The following is a 12,683-nucleotide window of genomic DNA, read 5'->3' on the forward strand; positions in this document are numbered from 1 at the left end:
GATCTCCTCACCAAAAAAAAAAAAAAAAGATTAAAATGGAAAATTTTATGTTATGTGTATTTTGTTACAATAAAAAAATACGCCTTTAATGTAGAAAATCTAAATACAGGAAGGTAGAAAACAGAAAATGAAAACCATGGACAATATCACCTGCAGTTAATATTTTGGTCTATTCTCTGTGATTGTTTTTCCATGTACATATGTAATCATATAGCATGCAGTTTTGACTATTGCTTATTTTCAATTAAGAATATATCACTTTTTCCAATGTCATTAAATCATCTTTGAAAACATGATTTTTAATGGCTGAATAGTGTCCCATCATGTGGCTATCACAATTTATTTCACAATTGAATTATTTCATAATTTATATGAGTTGCTAAAAAATTTCCCTATTATAAATCACATGATGATCCCCATTCTTGTTTGTGAATCCTTGTGCATATTCCTTATCATTTCCTTAATGTAAAGTGCTGTAAGGAGAGGGGGAATATGTTCTTAAGGAAACTTTTGCTACATTATTGTTTGTGACTTTTTTATTCTCAGGCAACTGGCTTCTCGGATACCCCAGCTCTCCTGTCCCATACCCACCTCAAATCACTTCGTTAACCCAAATTAATTTCTATTGCATCTAAAAATTGCTTGTTTCCAAAAAGTCCTGTCTGAAAAAAGCCATATCTCTTTTCAAAGAAAGGCTTAGAGTTTTACTAACAGTATCATCTATCTAATAATCACTAAATGTACTTTAAAAAGTAACAAATGTCTTTTTCATTAACCCTTTACTCGGTTTATCAGTATGTGGGTTGGTTAGAACGTTCTTTTGTAATTCATTCTTTTTTTTAATCTTAAAAATTTAAAGTATACATTTAAACACCTTGGCTAAAAAGTTTCCTTCATAATGCATACTGCCTTTTTTTCATTTGAAATTTAAAACTATGCATTTAGCTATACTATGTTACTGAAAAAAGTGAACAATTATTTTCATTACTTTAAACTCCTCCCTGATTGCGGTCGCGATACAGAGATATGTTCTTTGTGTTGCTGATCAGCGTGTGCAGGCTATTTGGTATTCTGCTTCTGTTACTCTACTAATTTTGCATCCACATTTCCATGTGTCAGTACTGTCAAAACAGTTATTTTAAATGACAATAATAGTAAACATTTATTGAACTGTCATGCCAGGCACAATGCTGAGCACTTTGCTTTATCACATTTCGTCCTCACAACAACCCTCTGAGTTAGGTGCTGTTATGATGTCCATTTTCCAGTTTGGGGAACACAGGGTGAGGGAGGCTATGTCGTTTGCCCAAGGACAATGTCCAATGGAAGTGGCAAAGCCGGTCTCAGACTGGGATGTGACTGATTGCGTAGGTGAGGAACCACACTGACTTTTGGCCTTAAACTGGTCGCCCCCTTTTTGCATGGACTCCACAGGGAAACAGAAGAAGCAGGAACAGCCAGTGGAGGAGGTGTTGGAAGAGCTGCGGGCCACGCTCAAGTGGACCCAAGGGGAGCTGGAAGCCCAGAGGGAGGCTGAGAGGCAGCGGCAGCTCCAGGTGGGCCTGGAGATGAAAGGTCAGGGAGCCTCGCTCATGGACGACCCAGGAGACCCACGATGCCCCTGTATCCACAGGGCCAGAATGCCGGCTGCTTTCCCCGGGCTGGGAGTCAGAGCTGGGATTGCGTCTTCCTGGATGTGGCAAATGATTTTAGGTAGTCTGGCAAGGAAAATTCAGTTATTTTGCCAGACCTGTGTGGCCAAAAGTAGAGCGGAGAGTTGCAGTTTCCTGCATTATTCAGCACGCTCTGAGGGCATGTGAACCTGAATTTTCATTTCTTACACTGTACTGTTAGTTAACTTTTTGAGGACAAAGACTGGATAGGCTCCAGAATCCAGCCCAGAGGAGGTGCTTAGGAAATATTTGTAGAATGAAAATACATGCACTTGCTTTACTCATTCCTTCACTTATTCATTCATCATTCATTCCCTCGGCATGCATTTATTGAGCACCAACTATGCCAGGCATTGTGAGGAACATAAAGAGAGAAAAGACATGATCCCTATCCTCAAGGGACTTTACAGTTCAGACAAGTCTTGTCCCACTCCAAGTCTAAACAATGGGGACTATGGGATGAATGTTCTTTGGGTCTCCATAGTGATTTGCATGGACAAGTGGCCCTAGCAGTTTCTCAGTAAATATTTGCCATAATGTGGAATTAATGATTCTGTTGTTTTTGCTTTTCTTTTAGGAAGCAGAGATCGCTCGTCAGAGGGAAATAGAAGCTAAGAAAGAATTTGATGAATGGAAAGAAAAAGAGCGGGCCAAGCTATATGGGGAAATAGACAAGCTAAAAAAATTATTTTGGGACGAGTTTAAAAGTGTTGCCAACCATAACTCTACGCTAGAAGAGGTACCCAACATAAAAGGCTTTTCAAAATTCTTTTGTTGAAAATCTGCTTATTTGTTCTCAAAATTCAGTTCTTAGTTTGTATAAGTTTTGTTTCATCTACCACTGGGGACTAATACACTGTGAAGCCAGACACTAGAGGCCTGGGCCTGGGACTGAATCCCTGCTCTATCACATACTGGCTGTGTGACCTTGGGCGAGTTACTTAACCTTCCTGTGCCTCAGCTGCTTTTCTGTAAGATAGATTGCTGAAACGGTTAAATTAGCACATAGACAGCACTTAACATATCTGGCATATGGTAAGAACTCCCTAGATATCATCCGTATTTTTGCAAAGGGCTTTCATCAGTGCACAAGAAATGAGGCAAAATTTAAATGAATGTATTTTTCTTCCAACAAATATTTGCTGTGCATTGGCCACCTACCAGGCACTCTGTTGGCGTCTGCGGAGGTCACACATGGTAGCTAACATTCTTTGCCTGTATTTACTGTTCTCTAGCCCTGGTGCAGAGCACTTTACATACACTAATTTCCAGTCCTCATAACAACTAAACAACCATAACATTCTCAAAGTAGGTACATCATTAGTTTATTAATTTCTTTTTTTAAAGTTCTTTTTTTTTTTTAAAGCTATTATCATTTCTCCTTTACAAGTGAAGACATTGAGGCCACATAACTCGCCCAAATCCCACACAGCTGGGATGTGAACCCAGCTCTTTGAACTTCAAATAACCCAGCTCTTCTACTGAATATACTATCAGTTTACTCAGGAAAACCTTATCAAAGCTATCCCTGGACTGCATCTTCTCATATAAACCTGGATGACTAAAACTGTATCAGGGAAAGAGTTTTGAGGAGAAATATTTTCAGGATGTATTTAGCTCTGATTGGTCCTCAACATCAAGGAGAATCTTTCTTGTTTTTGAAAATGAACTGTCAAAGAGTGTTTCTCACAGTCAATCCACATTTTGCCTGAAGAAACACCTAGACAGCTTTTCCAGAAGGGGACTATTCTAGGATATGCTTGGAGTCCTGAGTGATCCATCATCTCAGTCTGAGATGGAAAGCCAAGGATGGAAGGCGGTGGGTTGAAACGAGAGGCGTGAGTGTGTGTGTGTGTGTGTGGTTTTCTATAGTGACCTGAGCCCTCCTATCCTAAATGCACCCCCAGTGTGGTCAGGGATGATTTGTGGAAGACAAGATGCTGTGCCACCATATGGAACTCATGCTGCTAACCCCAGCTCCATAGCCATCATTCCTGAGCTCGTCTGCACCTCTCCTCACGCCCACACTTCCCTGACACGGTGCTAGCTGACTAGACATTCGATAAATAGGCATTGATTTGAACTTGGAGTTGTTCCGAAACCACTTCATCAAGGGTCAAGGGGTTACTTTTGGTTAGAAGTTCTCTGTTTTGGTAAATGAAGACATAATTCTTACCATCCATGGTTTCCTTCTAACTTGGATCACATTCTCTTAAACTGGAACATCAAATTTTTTTTTTGTCTTTCCCCTATGGGATTGCTCATGTTGTGTTTTTGTGGTTGTGTGTCTCCCCCTGTCTCCTCTCACCTGATATTTTATTTTTATTAAAGTATAGGCGCCAAACTGGATACAAAATTCTCAGTGTAGTTGGATAATTATTTTAATTGTTTAAAATTCTGGGGTGACGAACGTAAGATTCCATTTAGAGTGATTGTGAAACACTGTCAGACAGTCCATTTTCAAAACATGGGGGAGGATTCTCCTTGATGTTAGGAGGACCAATGAGAGCTAAATACATTTTGAAAGTATTTCTCCTCAAAACTTCCCCCTGATACAGAAGTCTGACAACTTCCTTTGGCTCTGTTACCCAACTGAAGAGAGAACTTTAGATTAGATGTAGGGTAAATCCGGCTGCCGAAGGAGTCCCTAGTCAGAGGGAAAATACCACGACAGTTTGTAATGCCAACACAACCAGCTATCTGGTGTGTCATGAGCAGCAATGTGTAGACAGGAGTGACACACCAGAAGCTGCAAGTTGTGCATACATCTGATAAAGCATTCGACTGTGAAAATATTCAAGGGGTTCAGAAATGGTTAACATATGGACCTAATATTGCTTTGGCAGTAATTGGGAAGAGTTAAAGATTAGCAAGAATGATGCCACGTTAAACTCAGGGACCTGCAGTTCATTAAGGCTTTGATAGGGCTTCTGAGTTTTATACGGAAATAGAGAGGGAGCAATTTGCTTTGTTACTGCAGTAGTGATATATTTAAAAGTATAACCATTGGTGGGTGGAAGGCACCTTCTCTTTGGTCCACTTTTCCTTCAGATCACACACCGCTAGCCCAGGAATCACTAGGCATTGGTGACATGGCTCCAAGCTGTGCAAGCCAGGCCTTCTTGGTGACAGCCAGCATATTTTGTGGCAGGAGGGGCATGAGTCCCCAGGGAATGGTCTGGGTGCCTGAGACCCTCCCAAAGGCTCTGAGTCTGCTTCTCTTCAGCCTATTGGAGACTGAGGAAGAAATGGGGCCGCTGTCAAGTGAGCCCTGGGTTTTGAGTACAGCAGAATTGCAGTGCGATGGAAATTCTACTCTTGAATTCTGTTCTTCCGTGGAACTTGCTTCTCCTGTGCAAGGACTGAGCTCTCAGGAGAACCCTAACGAAGGGAAGACGGACTTGTGTGAATATTAGCGCGTGTGCAGATATCTAGTGAGGACGAGTTGGGGGTTTGGGGTTGGGATAAGGTGTGCCCTTCTGACACTGCTCAAGGGACAAAAGATAACACCGTGATCATTCATCCAAATAAAACTCTGCCCTGGCCAGAAACTGCAGGCGCTGCAGTCCCACAGTGTGATGGAGTCCCATCTCGGGTCGCTGCGGGATGAGGAGTCCGAGGAGCGGCTCAGGCAGGCGCAGGAGCTCCGGGCCCTGAAGGAGAAGATGGAAATTCAGGTGAGCAGATGCCCCATGCCTTTCTTCCCAGAGCCGGCCAAGAACCATGCAGTCTTCCAACAAAGTTTCTTGGTTTTGCTCTGCGGTTTTAGGGAAGTTGAAAGACATCCGAGTTCTATGTTTTCAGACCCTCTGCCAGTACATGACTGCAGAGAATAGGGTTCTTATGCTTCTCAGGTGAGCTGATGATGTACACGTGTGCAATATCAGAATATGTACAGCTGTGTCTCTTATTTGGCAGCTTTGCCCTCATTTTGATTCCAACCCAGTTGAAAACAACTCTTAGAAAGTGTGACATCTCCTGGATTTGAAAATATTTGGGATAGATCTAGTGGTGTGATGGTAAATAACAACTGGCTCTCTCGAGCTAAAAAAGCTGTGATTTGTAGCATTTGCTGTTTCCCGTGGTGTAAATATTCCCACCATGGCTGATTTCATGCTACCAACGTGAGGTCACTGAATATGGAATTGGGAAGATGTGCACAATCCGCTCTCACGAGCCAGTAGGCGGTGGCTCTGGCCACCACTGGGTGAATTTTACAATGGTCCAGTTGTACATGGTCCAGTTATGTGTGGTCTGTATCATGAGAATTCCATGGCAAGGAAGGACAATCGGCACAGTCATTAAATCATGTTGTGCTTCTGTTTCTGTCTTCCAAGATTGTTAAGAAAGAGCTTAACATCTAACAGTCAGCAGTAAAGTGTTTCCACTGGTTGATGTTTCACAAGTTTCACATTAAAAAAAGCCATTCTTTGTCTGTGAGCTCTGTTCTCCTCCTTTGCTTATTTTTCTATCGATTTCCTTCTCAATTTGTGAATTTGTATAATGCACAGAAATTAACCCTACCCTTTGTTGTTCTTGTAGCTATTTTCCCCAGTTTTCTGTTGGTCCTTCAACTTTGTTTATTGTGGCTTTGGCCATACAAAATTAATAATGTTTATGTGGCCAAAATTATCAATCTTTTGTTTATGGCCACTATGAGATTTAAAAAGAAAATAGTCCTGTGTTTTCTTTTAGTACTTTCATGGTCTCATTCATTCATTCATTCATGCATGCATACATACCACTTTATTGAGGTATGATTGACATGTAAAAGGCTGTACATATTTAATGCAGACGACTCAGTGAGTTTGGGGATAAGTATACACCCTTGAAACCATCACCACCATCAGGGCAGAGACATATCCATCACCTCCCAAAGTTTCCTCCCACTCTTTTTATTCTTGTTGTTATTATTAGTAGTATTGTTTGTGTGTGGTAATTACACTGACCATGAGATCTACCTTCTTAGCAAATTCTAAGTATACAATACAGTATATATATATCTTGCATAACAAACTTTGTACCTTTTGACCATAACTTCCTCATTTTTTCCTCCTCTTACCATCTGGCAATCACATTCTACTTTCTGTTTCTATGAGTTTTACTATTTTATATTCCACATATAAGTGAGATCATGTAGTATTTGTCTTTCTGTGTCTGGTGTATTTCACTTAGCATAATGTCCTCTAGGTTCATCCATGTTGATGCAAATGGCAAGATTTCCTTCTTTTTTAAGGCTGAATATTATTATAGTGTATGTATATACCACATTTTCTTTATCCATTAATTCGTCGGTGGATTATTAGGTTTCCATATTTTGGCTATTGTGAATAATGCTGCAATGAACATGGAAGTGTGGGTGTCTTTTTGAGATCCTGGTTTCAATTCCTTTGGATCAATACCAAGAAGTGGAATTTCTGGATAATATGGTAGTTATATTTTTAATTTATTTTAACAAGAGAAAAACAAACAGAGGTTTATTAACATGTATACCTCATATGTACATGGAGGATACCTAGGGAAAATGAGTAACTCTCTCTTTTAAATTTTTTGAGGAGCCTCCATACTATTTTCCATAATGGCTGTACCAATTTACATTCCCACCAACAGTGCTTGAGGGTTCCCTTTTCTTTACATCCTCACCAACACTTATCTTTTGTTTGTTTTTTAATGATAGCTATCTCAGCAGGTGTGAGGTGATATCTCATTGTGGTTTGATTTGCATTTCTCTGCTGATTAATGATGTTGAGCACCTTTTCACATACCTGCTGGCCATTTGTAGGTCTTTGTAGAAATGTCTATTCCGGTCCTTTGACCATTTTTAATTGGGTTATTTGTTTTTTTTGCTATTGAGTTGTATGAGTTCCTTATATTTTGGATATTAACCCCTTATCAAATATATGGTTTGCAGATATTTTCTCTCATTCAGTAGGTTGCCTTTTCATTTTGTTGATTGTTTCATTTGCTGTGCAGAAGCTTTAAGTTTGATGTAGTCCCACTTGTTTTTTTGCTTTTGTTGCCCGTGCTTTTGATGTCACATCCAAAAAAAATTACTGCCGGGGCCGGTCCTGTGGCGTAGCGGTTAAGCGCGCACGCTTCCCTGCTGGCGGCCTGAGTTTGGATCCTGGACGGGCACCAATGCACCGCTTGTCAGGCCATGCTGTGGCGGCCTCCCATATAAAGTGGAGGAAGATGGGCACAGATGTTAGCCCAGGGCCAGTCTTCCTCAGCAAAAAGAGGAGGATTGGCGTGGATGTTAGCTCAGGGCTGATCTTCCTCACAAAAAAAAAAAAGCTCCAAGACCAGTGGCAAGGAGCTTTTCCTTTATGTTTTCTTCTAGAAGTTTTATGGTTTCAGGTCTTACATTTAAATCTTTAATCCATTTTGAGTTATTTTTGTGTATGATGTAAGATATTTGTCCAATTTCATTCTTTTGCATGTGGATATCCATTTTTCCCAGCACCACTTATTGAAGAGACTATCTTTTCCCTATTTTGTATTCTGGGTGTCCTTGTGGAAGATTAGTTGACTGTATATGTGTGAGTTTATTTCTGAGTTCTATATTTTGTTCCATTGGTCTATGTGTCTGTTTTTATGCCAATGTTGTGATGACTATAGCTTTGTAATATAATTTGAAATCAGGAAGTGATGCCTCTAGTTTTGTCTTTTTGCTCAAGCTTGCTTTGGCTATTTGGAGTCTTTCAAGGTTCCAATTGAATTTTAGGATTTTTTTTTCTATTTCTATGAAAACTGCTGTCAGAATTTTGATAGGAATTGCATTGAATCTGTAAATTGTTTTGGGTAGTACGGACATTTTAACAATATTCTTCCAGTCCATGAGCATGGAATATCTTTCCATTTATTTATGTCTTCTACAGTTTCTTTCATTGGTCTTTTATAGTTTTCAGTGTATAGATCTATACCTCCTTGGTTAAATTTGTTCCTAAGTATTTTATTGTTTCTGATGCTATTGTAAATGGGATTGTTTTCTTAATTTCTTTTTTGGATAGTTTGTTGTTAGTATATAGAAATGCAACTGATTTTTGCATGCTGATTTTTATCCTGCAACTTTACTGAATTTATTTATTCTAATAGCTTTTTTTGGTGGAGTCTTTAGGGTTTTCTATATATAAGATGATGTCATCTGCAAATAGAGATAATTTTACTTCTTCTTTTCCTATTTGAATGCCTTTTATTTCTTTTTCTTGCCTGATTGCTCTTTCTAGGGCTTCCAGTACTATCTTGAATAGAAGTGGTGAGAGTGGGCATCCTTGTCTTCTTGTTCTTGATCTTAGAGGAAAAGTGTTCAGCTTTTCACTGTTGTGTATGCTGTTACCTGTGGGCTTGTCATATATGGCCTTTATTATGTTGAGATGCATTCCTTCTATACCTAATTTGTTGAGTGTTTTTGTCCTGAAAGCATATTGAATTTTGTCAAATTCTTTTTCCACATCTATTGAGATGATCATATGATTTTATCTTTCATTCTTTTAATGTGGTGTATTACATTTATTGGTTTGTGTATGTTGAACCATACTTGCATCCTGGAATAATCCCACTTAATAAAGGTGTATGTCCTTTTAATGTGCTGTTGAATTTTCATTTGCTTGTATTTTTGTTGAGGATTTTTGCATCTATGTTCATCAGAAATATTGGCCTGTAATTTTTTTTCCTGTAGTGTCTTTGACTGACTTGATAAGAGTAATGCTGGCCTCGTAAAATTAGTTTGAAAGTGTTTCTTCTTCAATTTTTTAGAAAAATTTCAGAAGAATTTGCATTAATTCTTTAGCTGTTTGATAGAATTCACCAGTGAGGCCATCTGGTTCTGGGCTTTCTTTATTGGGAGATTTTTGATTACTGATTCAATCTCCTTATTCTTTATTGATTTGTTCAGATTTTTTATTTCTTTATGACTCAGTCTTGGTAGTTTCTAGGAATTTGTCCATTTCTTCTAGAGTATCCAATTTACTGGTGTATAATTGTTCATAGTAGTCTCTTGTGATCTTTTGCATTTTTGTGGTATCAGTTGTAAGTCTCCTCTTTCATTTCTGATTTTATTTATTTGAGACTTCTCTTTTTCTTTGTCTAGCTAAGAATTTGTCAATTTTATATTTTCAGAAAGTCAACTCTTAGTTTTGTTGATCTTTTCTGTTGTTTTTCTATTCTCTATTTCATTTATATCTGCTCTAATCTTTATTTTCTTCGGTTTGCTAACTGCGGGCTTAGTTTTTTCTTCTTTTTTTAGTTCCTTGAGGTGTAAAGTTAGGTGGTTTATTTGACATCTTTCTATTTTCTCAATGTAGAAGTTTATCACTACAAACTTCCTTCTTAGAACTGCTTTTGCTGCATCCCATAAGTTTTGGTATGTTGTGTTTCCATTTTTGTTTGTCACAAGATATTTTGGGTTTCCCCTTTGACCTGTTGGTTGTTCAGGAGTGTGTAGTTTAATTTCCATGTATTTGTGAATTTTCCTGTTTCCTTGCTGTTATTGATTTCTAGTTTCAAGAATTGTGGTTGGAAAAGATTAACTTGATTTCAAGCTTAAATTGGTAAGACTTGTTTTGTGGGCTAACATATGGTCTATCCTTGGACACTCGAGAAGAACGTGTATTCTGCTACTTTTGGATGGAATGTTCTGTATATGTCTGTTCCATCCATTTGGTCTATACTGCTGTTCACATCCACTGTTTCCTTATTGATTTTCTGTCTGGATGGTCTATCCATTGTTGAAAGTGGAGTATTGAAGTCCCCTACTATTATTGTATTGCTGTCTATTTCTCCCTTTAGTTCTGTTAATATTTGCTTCATATGTTTAGGTGCTCTGATGTTGGGTGCATGTATATTTACAACTGTTATATCCTCTTGATGAATTGACCCCTTTATCATTATATAGTGATCTTCTTTGTCTCTTGTAACAGTTTTTGACTTAAAGTCTATTTTGTCTGATATAAGTAGAGCTACCCCTGTTTTCTTTTGGTTACCATTTGCATGAAATATCTTTTTCTATCCCTTCAGTTTTAGCCTATGTGTGTACTTAAAGCTAAAGTGAGTGTCTTGTAGGCAGCATATAGTTGGATCGTGTTTTTTTTTTTTTTTCCCATTCAGCCGCTCTTCATCTTTTGATTGGAGAATTTAATCTATTAAATTTAAAGTAATTATTGATAAGTAAGGACTTACAATTGCCATTTTGTTAATCCTTTTCAGACTGCTTTGTAGTTACTTTGTTCCTTTCTTCCTCTCTTGCTGTCTTCCTTTGTGATTTGATGATTTTTTTTTTTGATGAGGAAGAATGGCCCTGAGCTAACATCTGTTGCCAATCTTCCTCTTTTTGCTTGAGGAAGATTCGCCCTGAGCTAACGTCTGTGCCAATCTTCCTCTACTTTGTACATGGGACACCACCACAGCATGGCTTGATAAGCGGTGTGTAGGTCTGCACCTGGGATCCAAACCCGCGAACCCCAGGCTGCTGAAGTGGAGCACGTGAAGTTAACCACTGTGCCACTGGGCCAGCCCTGATAATTTTTTTGTAGTGGTATACTTTGATTTCTTTCTCTTTGTCTTTTACATATCTGCTACAGGTTTTGTTCTTTGTGATTACATGAGGCTTACATAAACATCTTATAGTTACAGCAGTCTATTTTCAGCTGATAACAACTTAACTTTGATTGTATTCAAATACTCTACACTTTTACTTCTCCTCCTCCCACACCTCCTGGTGTCCACAAGCCAGCCACCAGGATCTGTGGCTGGTTGTTGAGATCCAAGTGCTGGTACCACAAGCCAGTTCAGCTGTGCCGACTCCTTGAATTCTGGGTGGGGTGAGACAGAAGGGGGCCTCCGGGGCAGTGTTCCTTAGGCTGGGGCAGTTGGGTGCTCACTCTCTCTCACTTTCCCCCATGGGAGAAATCGCAGGCTGAGGGCGTCTCTCTTGGCACTGAGCTGTGCTGCCTTGGGGGACGGCTGATGCAGGGAAAGTGAAACTGTTCTTCTCACCTCTTCAATGCATCTATTCTTGGATTTTTTGCTCCGCTGAGGTGCTGGACGCTCTCAGCTGGATTCTGGGCCTCCCAAAAAGGTATTCTCATCTGCGGGTGGTTTGAGAGCTGGAACCTCCTATTCCACCATCTTGCTGACATCACTTCTGTTTTTTAAGTTTAAATCTTTGACCACCTAGAATTTATTTTGGGTAAGAGATGAAATAAGGATCCAAGTTCATATTTTTTTTTTCCAGGCAGTTAGCTATTTGTTTGAACATCATTTGTCAGTAACCCATTTTCCCCCAGACTAAGATTCCATTTTCCCCCCATCTTTGTCTGGGCTTTCTATCCTCTTCACTGCTCTGTCTGCCTAATCACGAGCCAGTACTTTTTCCTTCCTGTAGCTTTATACTATATTCTAATATCTAGAGAGGCCCATTTGATAAACCTTTAATCTTTTCAGAAAACAGAGTGGAAGAGGAAAATGAAGGAACTGCAGGAACAGCACGCAGCTCAGAAGAAAGAGGTAGCTCTCGTTGGTGTCGGGGGAGCTTGATTTCCCGTGACCTCCTCTCATCCTTCAGCACCCCCACCCTTCACCCCCTATCTTGAACTGGTGGGCAGATATTTTATTGTTGATATTGGTCCTGGCTGCTGACCCCCATCAATACACAGGGGGGGTCAGCTGCCCAGACAGCAGCTTCCCTGGCCAGGAGCAGGGGCCTCCAGACCTTCTCTCTGAATCTAACACATCCTTTACTCTGTGGCCCCCCCTCCAGCGACCCCTTCAGGCCCTCCAAGAAGGGTTGTGCTGTAAACTCAGATGAATTGCCTGGTCTTTGGTGTTGTGTGGCCTTCTTTGAAATCCCACCCAGGAGAGAACCAGGTGGCTGTGGCCTTCAGGGATAGTTCAGGAGGAGCCCAAATGGAAGTGCTCGGCTATGAGACCAGTGAACAGAGAGCGGCAGGCCCCAGGGCAGGGAAGACAGCTTCTGTAAAAATGCCCCTGAGGAGGCGGCAAGACCAGGAGGAA

At 39.9% G+C, this 12,683-nt stretch overlaps 1 protein-coding gene across 3 annotated transcripts in view; it reads left to right on the top strand.

Annotated features, from left to right (window-relative positions):
* The window catches only part of DZIP1L (DAZ interacting zinc finger protein 1 like), a 47,234-nt gene that overhangs the window by 13,894 nt on the left and 20,657 nt on the right, over positions 1-12,683 (top strand). For all 3 annotated transcript variants that reach the window (XM_058552477.1, XM_058552487.1, XM_058552497.1), the window contains 4 exons: positions 1,435-1,556; positions 2,251-2,412; positions 5,222-5,350; positions 12,114-12,176. In XM_058552477.1, the coding sequence (XP_058408460.1) occupies positions 1,435-1,556; positions 2,251-2,412; positions 5,222-5,350; positions 12,114-12,176 (476 nt within the window). The remainder of the gene's footprint in view (positions 1-1,434; positions 1,557-2,250; positions 2,413-5,221; positions 5,351-12,113; positions 12,177-12,683) is intronic.

This window comes from Diceros bicornis, chromosome 2 (assembly GCF_020826845.1).
Source record: "Diceros bicornis minor isolate mBicDic1 chromosome 2, mDicBic1.mat.cur, whole genome shotgun sequence".
In the NCBI taxonomy this organism is placed as follows: domain Eukaryota; kingdom Metazoa; phylum Chordata; class Mammalia; order Perissodactyla; family Rhinocerotidae; genus Diceros; species Diceros bicornis.